The sequence below is a fragment of the Chlorocebus sabaeus genome, chromosome 12 (assembly GCF_047675955.1).
Source record: "Chlorocebus sabaeus isolate Y175 chromosome 12, mChlSab1.0.hap1, whole genome shotgun sequence".
Taxonomy (NCBI): Eukaryota; Metazoa; Chordata; class Mammalia; order Primates; family Cercopithecidae; genus Chlorocebus; species Chlorocebus sabaeus.
In genome coordinates this window covers 63,731,965-63,748,832 of record NC_132915.1, presented here as the reverse complement: position 1 = coordinate 63,748,832, position 16,868 = coordinate 63,731,965, and the positions used below count along the sequence as shown (strand labels likewise).

At 51.0% G+C, this 16,868-nt stretch overlaps 2 protein-coding genes across 4 annotated transcripts; both read left to right on the top strand.

Annotated features, from left to right (window-relative positions):
* The first annotated feature begins 235 nt into the window (after window positions 1-235).
* STOML2 (stomatin like 2) lies at window positions 236-3,533 on the top strand. Its single transcript, XM_007968865.3, has 10 exons — window positions 236-373; window positions 604-741; window positions 1,230-1,329; window positions 1,462-1,520; window positions 1,613-1,714; window positions 1,864-1,998; window positions 2,145-2,289; window positions 2,412-2,491; window positions 2,699-2,827; window positions 3,253-3,533. Exons 1-10 carry the CDS (start codon window positions 329-331, stop codon window positions 3,388-3,390), a joined length of 1,071 nt encoding a protein of 356 aa, XP_007967056.1. The 5' UTR covers window positions 236-328; the 3' UTR covers window positions 3,391-3,533.
* A 5,015-nt stretch (window positions 3,534-8,548) lies between these two features.
* On the top strand, window positions 8,549-16,599 carry PIGO (phosphatidylinositol glycan anchor biosynthesis class O). 3 transcript variants are annotated; one of them, XM_073021751.1, is made up of 12 exons: window positions 8,550-8,622; window positions 9,635-10,146; window positions 10,790-10,933; window positions 11,125-11,248; window positions 11,582-11,741; window positions 11,953-12,132; window positions 12,521-12,745; window positions 13,997-14,048; window positions 14,613-14,819; window positions 15,005-15,219; window positions 15,836-15,906; window positions 16,065-16,599. In XM_073021751.1, exons 2-12 carry the CDS (start codon window positions 9,636-9,638, stop codon window positions 16,192-16,194), a joined length of 2,019 nt encoding a protein of 672 aa, XP_072877852.1. In that variant the 5' UTR covers window positions 8,550-8,622; window position 9,635; the 3' UTR covers window positions 16,195-16,599. The 3 variants fall into 3 exon arrangements, with proteins under 3 accessions (XP_007967057.2, XP_072877852.1, XP_007967058.1); XM_007968866.3 differs by having other exon boundaries at window positions 8,549-8,622; window positions 12,521-14,048; XM_007968867.3 differs by having other exon boundaries at window positions 8,592-9,034; window positions 12,521-14,048.
* The last annotated feature ends 269 nt before the right edge of the window (window positions 16,600-16,868 follow it).

Below are 16,868 nucleotides of genomic sequence, written 5' to 3'. Positions count from 1 at the left end.
GTGAGGGTGAAGAATTCAGTGCGTGGTGTCCGAGTGATATGCACGCGAAAAATGGTTTGGCCATCAGGCCGGGGATCTTGGTCGCGAACAGCTAAACCCAGAGCAACCGCAGCCTTCGGCCTTCTCTTCAAGGTCTGTGTTTCCCAGGGAACAACTTGATGCGCTGTTCGACCAGGTAACGCTGATTGGGTGAGTGTTGAAAGGAGTAGGGAACGGCCGGAAGTACATTCGGGGGAGCGGAACTGCAAGAGGAAAGGCTCGGGTAGGCTTCTGGGAGCGACCGCTCCGCTCGTCTCGTTGGTTCCGGAGGTCGCTGCGGCGGTGGGAAATGCTGGCGCGCGCGGCGCGGGGCACTGGGGCCCTTTTGCTGAGGGTGAGAGCGAGGCAACCTATCCAGAGGGTCGGGACAGAGATCACCTGGGTCCTCCGCTGGGAAAGAGCGAACTTCCAACTTTCGGAGAGGACTGGGGTCAGAGGTCATGGTCCCCATGTGATTCTCTCTCCGAGGATCCAGAGGGTCGTGGTTTATGGAGATACCTTCAGGACCGAGGGGCGGCGTGTTTGGCCAGATGGGATCTCTGCTCACCCTCTTCTTTCTTTCAGGGCTCTCTGCAGGCTTCTGGTCGCGCTCCGCGCCGCGCCTCCTCTGGATTGCCCCGAAACACCGTGGTACTGTTCGTGCCGCAGCAGGAGGCCTGGGTGGTGGAGCGAATGGGCCGATTCCACCGGATCCTGGAGCCTGTGAGAACCTCTTCTGCCCATCCTGGGCCAGCCAGATGACCAATCCCTCACGACATGGAGTGTCAGGAGGACCTCTTTTGGGCCTGCCCGCACTGTTAGCTCCCGACTCTGTAGGCCAGACCTGACAGGGCCGAGGCTGCTGACCATCATCCCCATGTTACCACCTTTTCCTATGCATCTCACAGTCCCCATTCTTGGGAATCTCCTCTGCCCACTCAGCCCTACCTCTCAGTCTGCATTGAGATGGCTATTCTGCCGGCTCCGATTCTCATGACTCTCCCTTCCATTCGGGGGCCTAGTCTTGCATTCCTATTCTCTTGGGTTTTCTTACCAGTGACACTTCAGCCTTATGAGGACTTATTTCTTGGTAGCAGCTGCTGCTTTTCTGGGCATGTTCCATGTGTTGACTCCCTACATACTCCAGGACTAGCTTAGGTCTCAACCCAATAGTTCCCATCCTTCTGAGGACCCATGACTCCTCTTCCCAGGGTTTGAACATCCTCATCCCTGTGTTAGACCGGATCCGATATGTGCAGAGTCTCAAGGAAATTGTCATCAACGTGCCTGAGCAGTCGGCTGTGACTCTCGGTGAGGGGTTCAGGGTGACATGGGTGCTCTGAGGCTATTAGGATGTGGTTGCTGTAGAGCCAAAGCTTAGGAGAGAGAACTGGTTGGGACCTAGAGGCCTGACTTTCCTCCTTTTCTCTCCTGGTTCTACAGACAATGTAACTCTGCAAATTGATGGAGTCCTTTACCTGCGCATCATGGACCCTTACAAGGTATCTGCCCCCTACTTTATCTAGCCTTTTCAGTTGCCCTCTTCACTAAAATCTTGTGCCCAAGCTTCTTACACTATCCGTGTCCGTTTCAGGCAAGCTATGGTGTGGAGGACCCTGAGTATGCCGTCACCCAGCTAGCTCAAACAACCATGAGATCAGAGCTCGGCAAACTCTCTCTGGACAAAGTCTTCCGGGTAAGCAGATCTGAGCCAGAGTTAGGGTTTGAAGACACAAACCTGACACTCAATCTTTTCTGAAGGTCAAGATCAGTCCCAGGCCCTTCTCAGTGTAGGCCCTTGATAGGTAAGTTGAAGCTGTGGGGCTTATACCTCTGTTTTTCCAGGAACGGGAGTCCCTGAATGCCAGCATTGTGGATGCCATCAACCAAGCTGCTGACTGCTGGGGTATCCGTTGCCTCCGTTATGAGATCAAGGATATCCATGTGCCACCCCGGGTGAAAGAGTCTATGCAGATGCAGGTGGGAGCCAAGGAGGGGTAGGAAAAGGACCTCAGGGTGCTCCAGTCCCAGGAGGATCCAGACTTCCCTCCTGTTATGATGGGTAGAGTTGCAGGTCTGTATAACTTTCCCTTGGCTTGTTGATTGGGATTGTTGCGGGCTTCCAGGTGGAGGCAGAGCGGCGGAAACGGGCCACAGTTCTAGAGTCTGAGGGGACCCGAGAGTCGGCCATCAATGTGGCAGAGGGGAAGAAACAGGCCCAGATCCTGGCCTCCGAAGCAGAAAAGGCTGAACAGATAAATCAGGCAGCAGGTCAGGAGAGGGTAGAGGCTGAGGGAGGAGCAAGGCGTGGGCCTTTGAAGATTGGTGCTGGGGCAGAATCTTTGGGTACTTTGACTTCATGGGTCAAGCAAGCTCTGTCCCTTCTCTTGCAGGAGAGGCCAGTGCAGTTCTGGCGAAGGCCAAGGCTAAAGCTGAAGCTATTCGAATCCTGGCTGCAGCTCTGACACAACATGTGAGAGGCCCCTGGGTGGGAATGGGGGACAGGAATTGACAGTGGAAGGGGTTCTCTTATCTATGCCTAAGGAGAGTTCCTGCCTCTGTGGGCTCTGTTGAACCAGATTACATAGTCCTTTTTATTGTGAACTGCTTTCTTCATTCCCCATCCACCCCTTCTTCTCCGTATCTATAATCTCTGATTTTTATCCCCCTGTGGTCACAGAATGGAGATGCAGCAGCTTCACTGACTGTGGCCGAGCAGTATGTCAGCGCGTTCTCCAAACTGGCCAAGGACTCCAACACTATCCTACTGCCTTCCAATCCCGGCGATGTCACCAGCATGGTGGCTCAGGTTAGAGCTCTCTGAGGACCCAGCACAGAGCACCTGTGCCAGGGACGGAACTGAGACCCCACCACCGTCATCAACACTTAGATACCGTAAAGGTCTTCAGAATGCCTTGGCCCTAGACATCCCTTCATTCTTTGTGGAGATGGAATCTAAGAATGAAACATCTCCACTCAGTCCTGCAAATATGGAAGTTCTTGAGATACCTTTTTTTTGTAGATACCTGTGCTGGTATTCTGAGAGTCACTTTACTCTGATGGTTTGTAAGATTCCTAAAATCAACCCCAGAGCTTACAAGACAGGTTTGAGAGAGGGAGAAAGGAAAACTAACTCACTGGCCTCCATGCCATCTTTTCCCTTTTAGCCATTGGTGGGCTGGGCTGCACCTCTGTCAAGTGTCCTCATGGTACTCTCTCTGTTCCTCTCCTCAGGCCATGGGTGTCTATGGAGCCCTCACCAAACCCCCAGTGCCAGGGACTCCAGACTCGGTCTCCAGTGGGAACAGCAGAGATGTCCAGGGTACAGATGCAAGTCTTGATGAGGAACTTGATCGAGTCAAGATGAGTTAGTGGAGCTGGGCTTGGCCAGGGAGTCTGGGGATAAGGAAGCAGATTTTCCTGATTCTGGCTCTAGCTTCCCTGCCAAGATTTTGTTTTTTATTTTTTTATTTGAACTTTAGTCATGTAATAAACTCACCAGTGGCAAACCAAAACCTGTCCTCTTTGATTGGGGAATGAAGTTGGTAAAGTCACTAGCATTTTCCTTGGATCCAGTCCTGTCAGCATGATGCCTCCATGAACAAGAGTGAACTTCTTGTAAAGTGAAACTATATTTTTTGTCTTCAAGAGAAACTGTGGGATAGGGTGGAAGAGTTAAACCACATGTTCACTGAACTGCTGGCTGGGAAGTGAAGTCCCCTTCCTGCTAAGTGTGGGGCTGTACGTTTGAGGCAGGTGTGTGGGGTTTTTTCATGGGAAAGTACTACCCTGCACTGGCATACTTAAAGGGTTTTCAGGGACTGAGGGTACTCCTCATTCATTTATTCAAAAACATTAAATGTCTACCAAGTGCCAAGCTCATTACTAGACACTGGATTACAAAAATACTTGAAACCCAGTGGTCCCTGCTTTCACAGAATAGAAGGTCAGGTAGGGAAGACAGACAGGAAGCAGTGATAGAAAGTGATAAATGTGGCTGGGCGCAGTAGCTCACGCCTGTAATCCCAGCACTTTGGGAGGCCAAGGTGGGCGGATCATGAGGTCAGGAGATTGAGACCATCCTGGCCAACATGGTGAAACCCTGTCTACTAAAAATACAAAAATTAGCTGGGCATGGTAGCATGTGCCTGTAGTCTCAGCTGCTTGGGAGGCTGAGGCAGAAGAATTGCGTGAACCTGGGAGGTGGAGGCTGCAGTGAGCCGAGATCATGCCATTGCACTCCAGCCTGGTGACAAAGTGAGACTCTCTCAAAAAAAAAAAAAAAAAAAAAAAGGCGTGGTGGCTCACACCTGTAATCCCAGCACTTTGGGAGGCCGAGGCGGGCGGATCACAAGGTTAGGAGATCAAGACCGCGGTGAAACCCCGTCTCTACTAAAAAAAAAATACAAAATATTAGCTGGGTGCGGTAGGGGGCGCCTGTAGTCCCAGCTACTCAGGAGGCTGAGGCAGGAGAATGGCATGAACCCGGGAGGCGGAGTTTGCAGTGAGCCGAAATCATGCCACTGCACTCCAGCCTGGGGGACAGAGCGAGACTCCGTCCAAAAAATAAAAAAAAGTGATAAATGCTGTGGTAGAGGAAAGTTCTGGCTGAGGGATCTTGGTGGGAGGAGCATATCAGCTTATGAATAGCAGCGTTGCTGACTGCCATTGAGCTCAGGCTGGAAGAGTTAGCAAGTTTTCACCAAGTCAGGTCCTTGACTATATACAAAGGCTCACTGCTTGAAGAAGTTGGCTGAAGGGTATAGTGTTAAGGGGGATGTGACTACATGGCTAGGGCCAAGTCACAAGGAGCGAAATTCTTGTTGAAGGGGTTGGACGTTATCGCTAGGGTAATAGGTTTTTTTTGTTTTGTTTTGTTTTTTGAGACAGTGTCTTCCTCTGTTGTCCAGGCTGGAGTGAATTGGCGCGATCTTGGCTCACTGCAACCTCCGCCTCCCGGGTTCAAATGATTCTCCTGCCTCAGTCTCCTGAGTAGCTGGGATTACAGGCATGTGCTACCATGCCCGGCTAATTTTTGTATTTTTTGTAGAGACGGTGTTTCACCATATTGGTCAGGCTGATCTCGAACTCCTGACCTCGTGATCTGCCTGCCTGAGCCTCCCAAAGTGCTGGGATTATAGGCATGAGCCACTGTGCCCAGCCTATGAAGGGTTTTTTTTCCCTTCCCATGAAGAATTTTAAGATAAAACATCACATTGGCCAGGCACAGTGACTCATACCTGTGATCCCAGCACTTTGGGAGGCTGAGGTGGGAAGATCACTTGAGCCCTGGAGTTGGAGACCAGCCTGGGCAACATGGTAAGAACCTATCTCTACAAAAAAGAAAAAAAGAAAAGTAATCACATCAATGTTTTAGTTAGAGCTGTCTTGCTGCAATGTAGCGAAGGGGTAGTAGGGAGAGAGAGGAGGCTGGGAGGACAGTGAGAAGGCTGCCTCAGTGATCCTGGAGAAGGGATGAGGCCTGAACTGAGATAAGGGGCTGTGGGGATGAAGGTGGAAGAATAACTCAACATTTTTTTGAATTAATGTATTCCTTTATTCATTTGGTCAGTATCTGAACCTCAAATCTATGCTAGGTGCTGAGGATATAGTAATGAAGAAAACAAAATTCCCTGACTTCAATGAGCTCACATTCTACTTGGAGGGGACAAACCATAAATATGTGTAGAACTTCAGATGCTGATGAGTTGTGCTATGGAAGGAATTAAGGAAGTGAGAGGGAAAATTTTTCCAGGAGTTGTGGTGGTGGGGGGTGCTGTACTAGTAAAGTAGGGGATTCCAGGAAGCCTCCCTGATGTTACAGTTGAGCTTCAATATTAAGGTGATGGAGATCTATTTCGGCATTGGGAATTGAAGCTGACAGAGGAGATGGCAAATGCAAAGGCCCTGAGGCAGAGCTGCTACAGATGGAACAGAGTTAGTGAAGCAAACAAGTGGCAGTTAGATGAATCAGAAGGTGAAGAGGCAGATAGTGTGCAGGCCCATGTAGAGCCAATGCAAGAACTTTTACTCTGAGATGTGAAACCAGTGGACAGGCTTTGTTTCATTTTGAGACGGAGTCTCGCTCTGTCACCTAGGCTGAAGTGCAGTGGCATGATCTCGGCTCACTGCAGCCTCTGCCTCCTGGCTTCAAGCAATTCTCCTGCCTCAGCCTCCTGAGTAGCTGGGACTACAGGTACATACCACCACACCTGGCTACATTTTGTAATTTTTAGTAGAGTTGGGGTTTTACCATGTTGGCCAGGCTGATCTCCAATCCCTGACCTCAACTGATTCTCCAGCCTCAGTCTCCCAAAGTGCTGGGCTTGCAGGTGTGAGTCATCGTGCCTGGCTTTTTTTTTTTTTTTTTTTTTTTGAGAGGGAGTCTTGCTCTGTTGCCCAGGGTGGAGTGTAGTGGCACAATCTTGGCTCACTACAACCTCCGCCTCCTAGGTTCAAGTGATTCTCCTGCCTCAAACTCCTGAGTAGTTGGGATTATAGGCATCCACCACCATGCCCAGCTAATTTTTGTATTTTTAGTAGAGACGGGTTTTCATCATGTTGACCAGGCTGGTCTTGAACTCCTGACCTCAGGTGATCTGCCCACCTCGGCCTCCCAAAGTGCTGGGATTATAGGCATGAGCCACTGTGCCTGGCCGGCCTTTTAAGACAGGGCCTCACTCTGGTGCCCAGACTGGAGTGCAGTGGCCTGATCAAGGCTCACTGCAGTCTCTACCTCCCAGATTAAGCCATCATCCATCTCAGCCTCTGGTGTAGCTGGAACTACAGGCTCCTGCCACCATGTCCACCTAAATTTTGTATTTTTTTGTAGAGATGGAATTTCACTACTTTGGCCTGGCTGGTCCTGAACTCCTGGACTCAGGGGATCTACCTGCTTTGGCCTCCCAAAGTGCTGGGAGTCCGTTTTGTTTTTTAATAGTGGCTTTATTGAAATATTCACACATCAGGCTGGGCATGGTGGCTCATGCCTGTAATCCCAGCACTTTGGGAGGCTGAGTCTGGAAGGTTGTTTGAGCCCAGGAGTTCGAGATATAACTTACATATCATACAATTCATTCATTTAAAATATAAACGTAGTAACCTTTAGTATATTCACAGAATTGTGCTACCACCATGATTTTAATTTTAGACTGCTTCACAGCCCCCCTCCACAATATTCCATTGTATGAACACACCATTTTTTATTTTTCCATTTGTCAGTAATGGACATTTGGGTTTCCACCTTTTGGTTATTATAAGGCTACTATTTTATTTATTTATTTTTTGAGAAAGGGTCTCACTCTGTCACCCAGGTTGGAGTGCAGTGGTGAGATCACAGCTCGCTGCAGCCTTGACCTCCCCAGGCTCAGGTGATCCTCCCACCTCAGCCTCCTGAGTAGCTGGTACTACAGGCACATGCCAGCACACCTGGGTAAATTTTGTGCTGGGATAACAGGTGTGAGCCATTTACCCAGCCACGAATAAGGCTACTATGAACATTCATGTACAAGTTTTTGTTTGGACATAAGTATTAATTCCTTTTGGGTTTATACCTAGGACTGAAATTGTTGGGTCATTTGATAATTATGTTTATCGTTTTGAATTGTCTGTTTTTACAATCCACCAGCAGTGTATAAGGGTTCCAATTCCTCCTCCTCATTGCCAACACTTGTTGATTATAGCCATACTGGTGGGTTCAAAGCAGTATCTCCAGCATTTCCTGATGGCTTATAATAAGCCTCTCTCCATGTGTGTCTATTGGCTATTTGTATATTTTCTTTGGAGAAATGTCTAGTCAAATCCTTTGCCCATTAATTGGATTGTTTTTCCCTCCTCCACTCTTTTTTTTTTTTTTTTTTTTTTTGAGACAAGGCCTTACTTTGTCGCTAAGGCTGGAATGCAGTGGTGCAATCTCGGCTCACTGCAACCTCTGCCTCCCGGGGTCGAGTGATTCTCCTGCCTCAGCCTCCCAGGTAACTGGGATCACAGGCGCCTGCCACCACGCCCGGGTAACTTTTGTATTTTCAGTAGAGATGGTGTTTCGTCATGTTGGTCGGGCTGGTCTCGAACTCCTGACCTTAGGTGATCCATCTGCCTTGGCCTTCCAAATTGCTGGGATTACAGGTGTGAGCCACTGGCGCCCAGCCTCCCCTCCTCCACTCCGAAGGATTATTTGCTTAATTATCCAGTTGTAAGATTCAGAGGCTTTGAGAGGAGAATGAAATCTCAGTTGGACTTAGCTAAGCAAAAAGGGAAAAATAAGTATTATCTCCATTTTACAGATGAGGTAATGCCTAATAATGACAATATGTGCGGCCGAGCTAGGATTCAAGTCAAGTTTGACTCCAGCAGCCGTGCTCTTAGTCGTAACCATGAATGGACAGTGGTTCCGTGAACTCTTCCTCCAGCTTGGTCCCTTGTTCCCAATTTTCAATTATTAAATCTCCCATCAAATTCTCTGGCCAGGCCCACGCTCCTGGCCAAACTTCCACTGAGATGCCGGCAGATGGCGATGGAGCCACCGGCGGGCCTCTCTGGCGCGCGCATCTCTGTGGTGCCCGGCCGCAGGCGCCGCCGCCGCCGCATTTCCGGGTGCCATTGCAGGTGAGCCAGGGTCTGCCGAGAACCTCAACCCCACATATTCCCCTCACCCTGAAACAAGGGAGTCTTCCTCTTTCCCTTAGCTCCCAACCAAGGGTGGTCAGTACCGCGGCTAGGGTGCCCAGCGGGAGGCTGGGTAGCTACCGGAGGAGGCAGAGCCGGTCGCACGCCTGGGTTCCAGCGAGGCCCAACGGACTCTCGACCCGCGCCCCAGCCTCGTTGCGTGGCGGAGGTCATGCTTCAGGTCTCCTGGCGAACCTAGCCTCCCGGAAGCGGAGCGTGACTCCTCCCCTTCGGTCCCCTCGGTGCCCGCCAGGCGGCGTCGTTGGCTGGGCCCGGGTTTCCCTGCGGCTTTGATCCCTTTCCACCCTAGTGGGTGTTGAGATTGGCGAGGGGAGAGGTGCAGAAACGACCTGTAAGAGAGCCTGGCTACCGATTGGAATAACTTTCCCTCGTGACTGTGTTTTCAGCATTAGCATTTCCTGCGTGTACATGTGAACATTCCTATGCTCTACCCCTCGAAGATCCTGATTCAGTAGATCTGGGGTGGGGCCTGGAAATAGCTTTTTAATTTTTCTGAGACGGCGTCTCCCTCTGTTGTCCAGGCTAGAGTGCAGTGGCGCAGTCTCTGCTCACTGCAACCTCCGCCTCCCCGATTCAAGCAATTGTCCTGCCTCAGCCTCCCCTATAGCTGGGACTACAGGTGCCCGCCACCAATTTTTGTATTTTTAGTAGGGACGGGGTTTCACCATGTTGGCCACGCTGGTCTCGAACTCCTGACCTCAGGTGATCCGCCCGCCTCTGCCTCCCAAAGTGCTGGGATTACAGGCGTGAGCCACCACGCCCAGCCTGGAAATAGCAGGAGAGTAATATTGCGAGGGGTTGGCTATGGGACTGTTTATCTCCAGGAAAGTTTCCGGGAGGAAGTGATTCTAGCTGGGCTTGTATTCAGGGACTAGAATATCCACTGGTTCTTTGCCCCACAGTAATGAATTTCCTTCCCCACCCCTATCAGGATGCAGAAAGCCTCAGTGCTGCTCTTCCTGGCCTGGGTCTGCTTCGTCTTCTACGCTGGCATTGCCCTCTTCACCAGTGGCTTCCTGCTCACCCGTTTGGAGCTCACCAACTATAGCAGCTGCCAAGAGCCCCCAGGCCCTGGGTCCCTGCCATGGGGGAGCCAAGGGAAACCTGGGGCCTGCTGGATGGCTTCCCGATTTTCGCGGGTTGTGTTGGTGCTAATAGATGCTCTGCGATTTGACTTTGCCCAGCCCCAGCACTCACATGTGCCTGGAGAGCCTCCTGTCTCCCTACCCTTCCTGGGCAAACTAAGCTCCTTGCAGAGGATCCTGGAGATTCAGCCCCACCATGCCCGGCTCTACCGATCTCAGGTTGACCCTCCTACCACCACCATGCAGCGCCTCAAGGCCCTCACCACTGGCTCACTGCCTACCTTTATTGATGCTGGTAGTAACTTTGCCAGCCACGCCATAGTGGAAGACAATCTCATTAAGCAGCTCACCAGTGCAGGTCAGTGTGGGCCACTTTGAAGGCCAGAAGTACCCTGGCAAATTTCTTCAAAATTTGAAGTCAGGGAGTCAGACCTTTGGGTGCCCAGATGCACATTTGACTATAGTGTAGGGGAACAGAGGAGAAGAAAGAGGCCAGGGCCCTGCTTGTGGGGAGCTTAGTTTGGGGGACAGAGGAAAAGGGATCTGGGCTTTAGTCCTATGAAGCTTCTAATCTGAATGGAGTGCAAGTTTTATTCTTGGGGACCTCTCAGTAAAAGGTAGAAGGGAAGAAGAGAAGATGTGGATCTTGGCTTGCAAGTGTGGAGAAGGAAGCAGAGAAATACAGGCCCTGTTCATTCATTGGCTTGGAAGAAGCAGGATACACCCAGGAAAAACAAATCAGTAGAGATACCCAGATACAGAACTAGCAGAGCGTTTTGTAGGAAGGGTAAGTGTGAGGTCTGGGTGGAGTATGGTTATCAGGGAAAGCTTCCTGGTGGAAAATGTTAGGCCCTGAAGGATAAAGATTGCTGTATGGAATTGCTGTACTTCTTAGGTTACATGTTTGGAACTTCTGATGGGTCTTTCAAGGACCTCTTTTCCTGTTTTCTCCTGACCCTGACGTTTGCTCAGGCTCTGACCTCTCTTTCATGTCCCTGCAGGAAGGCGTGTAGTCTTCATGGGAGATGATACCTGGAAAGACCTTTTCCCTGGTGCTTTCTCCAAAGCTTTCTTCTTCCCATCCTTCAATGTCAGAGACCTAGACACAGTGGACAATGGCATCCTGGAACACCTCTATCCCACCAGTGAGCATGGGGCCAGAGCACGTAGTTCTAAGACTGGGAGCTGGGGAGGACTGCTTTAGTCCACAAATTCCAAGCCTCCAATGGGTGTAACAGCCTGGGCTTGTATCCCTGGACATAGAGGAGTGTCAAAGCCTGGCTGAGGTTGAGGAGTGGGTCTTAGTCTTCTGTGCTCATTGTTTTCCCCTTCACAGTGGACAGTGGTGAATGGGACGTGCTGATTGCTCACTTCCTGGGTGTGGACCACTGTGGCCACAAGCATGGCCCTCACCACCCTGAAATGGCCAAGAAACTTAGCCAGATGGACCAGGTCATCCAGTGAGTGTGGGGTATTGGCTGGGGGAGTGGGTTTGTATCTGAGAATCTCAGGATATGTGGTCCCAGGAGAAGCAGCTCTTAGAGCTTCTTTCCTGGCTGAATTCTGTCTTCTCTAGGCCTTCTGCTAAAGCTAGAGGCCCCATCCATCTTGATTAACTCAATGTGTAGCTTTGTGCATCAGGATCATGGCTGAAGACATGTCTCTTTGCCAAAGGTCTAGGCCTTACTAATGGAGTTATAGCTGGGGATGAATAGGCCCCTGAGAAAAATCTTTTTTCTTTTTGAGGAAAATATTTATTCGTTTCTATTCCTGACACATTTCTTGGCCCCCAGGGGACTTGTGGAGCGTCTGGAGAATGACACACTGCTGGTAGTGGCTGGGGACCATGGGATGACCACAAATGGAGACCATGGAGGGGACAGTGAGCTGGAGGTCTCAGCTGCACTCTTTCTGTATAGCCCCACAGCACTCTTCCCCAGCACCCCACCAGAGGTGAGGCCTGGGATGTTCCTCATCTGTTCTCCCAGTAATCAGCCCATGTTACCATCACAGCATCCTCATGAATACCTCTATTATAGGCCCCCAAATCCATTATCCTGGGTATCCTCCACTCTCATTTCTTACCTAGGCCCCTATGTCTCCCATCCCAAACATTGACTTCAGCTTTGTAATGAATCTGTCGACCACTGTCATTTCCCTTTAGGAGCCAGAGGTGATTCCTCAAGTTAGCCTTGTGCCCACACTGGCCCTGCTGCTGGGCCTGCCCATCCCATTTGGAAACATTGGGGAAGTGATGGCTGAGCTATTCTCAGGGGGTGAGGACTCCCAGCCCCACTCCTCTGCTTTAGCCCAAGCTTCAGCTCTCCATCTCAATGCTCAGCAGGTAGGTAAGTGGGCTGGGTTTCCAGGTGACAGAGCGAGGGTGGGCATGAAAGAAGCATAATGAACCACTCTGTTGTCCTTTGACTAGTCTTAGTCCCACCTTCCATACCTATCCCTCTTCTGTTATCCCTCCCTTCCCCCATCCTGGGCAAAGTTTGGGTCTTTGACTTCCACGTACCCCCTTTTGTAATACCTATTCTTGCCTTTGCCCCAATTTATGTCTCTGACCCCAATTTATGTCAATTTATGTTATCCCTCCCTTCCCCCATCCTGGGCAAAGTTTGGGTCTTTGACTTCCACGTACCCCCTTTTGTAATACCTATTCTTGCCTTTGCCCCAATTTATGTCTCTGACCTGTTCCCCTTGGCCTCTGACCTTTTCTTTGCCAGGTGTCCCGATTTCTTCGTACCTACTCTGCTGCTACTCAGGACCTTCAAGCTAAGGAGCTTCATCACCTGCAGAACCTCTTCTCCAAGGCCTCTGCTGACTACCAGTGGCTTCTGCAGAGCCCTAACGGGGCTGAGGCGACACTGCCGACTGTGATTGCTGAGCTGCAGCAGTTCCTGCGGGGAGCTCGGGCCATGTGCATCGAGTCTTGGGCTCGTTTCTCTCTGGTCCGCATGGTGGGGGGTGCTGCTCTCTTGGTTGCTGCCTGCTTTATCTGCCTGCTGGCATCTCAGTGGGCAGTATCCCCAGACTTTCCATTCCGCCCTCTACTTCTGATACCCGTGGCCTGGGGCCTTGTTGGGACCATAGCGTATGCTGGACTCCTGGGAATTATTGAGCTGAAGCTAGATCTAGTGCTTCTAGGGGCTGTGGCTGCAGTGAGCTCATTCCTGCCTTTTCTGTGGAAAGCCTGGGCTGGCTGGGAGTCCAAGAGACCTCTGGCAACCCTGTTTCCGATCCCTGGGCCCGTCCTGTTACTCCTGCTCTTTCGCTTGGCTGTGTTTTTCTCTGATAGTTTTGTTGTAGCTGAGGCCAGGGCCACCCCCTTCCTTTTGGGCTCATTCATCCTGCTCCTGGTTGTCCAGCTTCACTGGGAGGGCCAGCTGCTTCCACCTAAGCTGCTCACAATGCCCCGCCTTGGCACTTCGGCCACAACAAACCCCCCACGGCACAGTGGTGCATATGCCCTTAGGCTTGGAATTGGGTTGCTTTTATGTACAAGGCTAGCTGGGCTTTTTCATCGTTGCCCTGAAGAGACACCTGTTTGCCACTCCTCTCCCTGGCTGAGTCCTCTGGCATCTATGGTGGGTGGTCGAGCCAAGAATTTGTGGTATGGAGCTTGTGTGGCAGCACTGGTGGCCCTGTTAGCTGCTGTGCGCTTGTGGCTTTGCCACTATGGTAATCTCAAGAGCCCCGAGCCACCCATGCTCTTTGTGCGCTGGGGACTGCCCCTAATGGCATTGGGTACTGCTGCCTACTGGGCATTGGCGTCAGGGGCAGATGAGGCTCCCCCCCGTCTCCGGGCCCTGGTCTCTGGGGCATCCATGGTGCTGCCTCGGGCTGTAGCGGGGCTGGCTGCTTCAGGGCTCGTGCTGCTGCTTTGGAAGCCTGTGACGGTGCTGGTGAAGGCTGGGGCAGGCGCTCCAAGGACCAGGACTGTCCTCACTCCCTTCTCAGGCCCCCCCACTTCTCAAGCTGACCTGGATTATGTGGTCCCTCAAATCTACCGACACATGCAGGAGGAGTTCCGGGGCCGGCTAGAGAGGACCAAATCTCAGGGTCCCCTGACTGTGGCTGCTTATCAGTTGGGGAGTGTCTACTCAGCTGCTATGGTCACAGCCCTCACCCTGTTGGCCTTCCCACTTCTGCTGTTGCATGCGGAGCGCATCAGCCTTGTGTTCCTGCTTCTGTTTCTGCAGAGCTTCCTTCTTCTACATCTGCTTGCTGCTGGGATACCCATCACCACCCCTGGTAAATATCTCAGCTCTGATTCACCTAAAGACAATAGTGATGTGAGTTCGGCCCCTCTTGTTTTCAAGGAGGTGTTGTTCCTGATGTTCCTGAGCTTGACAGAGGGTCCCATACCCCACACAGCTGGGAAGGTCTTGGTGTCCTCTTATCTGCCATAGCCAAGTGAATCGATCCCTCCTGTTGGTTCCCAGGGTTCATGGAGAGGGGAGACAAGGAGTCCTCTAAGATTCCTTGTGGAAATGCTGCATCCTTATGAGCACATTTCTTGATTTTCCAGTGATAGAAGTAGTGAATTGTGAATATATAATGGCACAGTGAGCTGTATGTGTTTGAGAGAAAGAAAAGAGATTGACCACAGCAGGGTTCAGATAAGCGTGATGGCGCTTTTGTACCACAGAGAGAATTAGAATAATTAGAGTGTGCACTGTGAGGATGTTGGGCTGATGGGCATGTGAGTGTGTATGAGAATTGATACTGAAGTAGTAGGAGTATATGACTATGGAGCAGTAGCCTATGGATTAGGGAATAAGAAGTGACTGTAAAGTGGCATATCTTTTCTTCCAGGTCCTTTTACTGTGCCATGGCGGGCAGTCTCGGCCTGGGCCCTCATGGCCACACAGACCTTCTACTCCACGGGCCACCAGCCTGTCTTTCCAGCCATCCATTGGCATGCAGCCTTCGTGGGATTCCCAGAGGGTCATGGCTCCTGTACTTGGCTGCCTGCTTTGCTAGTGGGAGCCAACACTTTTGCCTCCCACCTCCTCTTTGCAGGTACCCACTCCTCCTTCACTTGCTTCCATTATTTACTCTGGCTTTGTGGAAAGGAAGGAAACCCCTGGATTTGAATGGAGAGATGTGGGTTTGTTGGATCTTTGGCACCCCTTGGCCTAGGCTAATTGGAACCTGAGCCAGCCAGGGTGACCCATTGATTCCAGCCATACCCTCTCCCGAGGCAGTAGGTTGCCCACTGCTCCTGCTTTGGCCTTTCCTGTGTGAGAGTCAAGGGCTGCGGAAGAGACAGCAGCCCCCAGGGAATGAAGCTGAAGCCAGAGTCAGACCCGAGGAGGAAGAGGAGCCACTGATGGAGATGCGGCTCCGGGATGCGCCTCACCACTTCTATGCAGCACTGCTGCAGCTGGGCCTCAAGTACCTCTTTATCCTTGGTGTTCAGGTGGGTGTAGGAGAGAGATGAGGAAGTGGTGCTCTTTCTCCATGGGTGTGTATCAGTTTCTTTCAGACCTTCAAAACCATGGGAGAGAACCTTGACTGAGGTACACATAAGTGAAGTGGTTGCTCAAGCCCAGTGGCCTCAAATGGCAACTCTGAGACTTGAACCTGGGTCTCCTTAATCCTAGTCCTGGATTGTTTCCTCTCTACAACCTAGATCTGGACCCTGCTAGTTGCATTTGAGGATTACTCTATCAGTGGACAGACTGGAAAAACTGAGGTGATAGCCAGGATTTTCTTCCCAAACTGTGGTCATGGATCCTCCTCCTTTCCTCTAGAAGCAGATGTGGCACTGGTATCTTCCTCCACCCTGGGGCCAGAGCCTGAGTATTAGCATTACAGATGGATAATGACTTGCCCAAAGTCACATAGTGAGTCAGTGCTTGGGGCAGGATGGGAAGTAGGTCTCCTAACTCCTAGCCCAGGACATGCACTATTTTTTCCACTGACACGCACTATTCTCCTATTTCCATTTTTTACAGGGGCCTATAGCAACTCTCCCTTTGCCCTGCTTCCTCCTCCCCTTCACAAGTAACGTGGCCCCTCCTCTCCTCCTCTAGATTCTGGCCTGTGCCTTGGCAGCCTCCATCCTTCGCAGGCATCTCATGGTCTGGAAAGTGTTTGCCCCTAAGTGAGTAGATTTGCTTGAGAAGTAGAGGTGGTGGGGAGGGAGAAACTTGGAACAAAGTATGAAGATCCTAAACATCCAGGATGGCCAAGGTTTTGCCTCTACAGGGAAAAGGCAGTAGACCTACTCTGTTCCCTGAGATTCTCCACCTTTCTTTGCAGGTTCATTTTTGAGGCTGTGGGCTTCATTGTGAGCAGCGTGGGACTTCTCCTGGGCATAGCTTTGGTGATGAGAGTGGATGATGCTGTGAGCTCCTGGTTCAGGCAGCTATTTCTGGCCCAGCAGAGGTAGCCTAGGCTGTGGTTACTGGCACATGGCTACAGAGAGTGCTGGAGAACAGTGTAGCCTGGCCTGTACAGGTACTGGATGATCTGCAAGACAGGCTCAGCCATACCTCTTACTACCATGCAGCCAGGGGCTGCTGACTTCTAGGACTTCATTATTCTATAATTCAGGACCACAGTGGAGTATGATCCCTAACTCCTGATTTGGATGCATCTGAGGGACAAGGGGGGTGGTCTCTAAAAGTGGAATAAAATAGGCTGGGCGTGGTGGCTTACCCCTGTAATCCCAGCACTTTAGGAGGCAGAGGCGGGAGGATTGCTTGGTCCCAGGAGTTCAAGACCAGCCTGTGGAACATAGCAAGACCCCGTCTCTACTATTTAAAAAAAGTGGAATAAAATGATAATACAATTATATGTGTCTGAGATGTGGGGGAGCCCCACTGTTCTACAGGGGTTGTGAGGAGGATCAGTCTCTCTTCCCACCAGGCACAGATGAGATCAGTCATCAGATGCCTGGCTGTGCCTGAGAACCTTTAGGAAGTGGTTGGAGTTGTCTGAATTAACTGCCTCCACCTCTTCCCACATCAATCCTATTATCCCACCACGATTTTCCTTTGCCATGCAACACATTTTGTTAAGTTCCTGTTCTTTGTCTGATAAAGAGAGAAGACTGAGAAGACA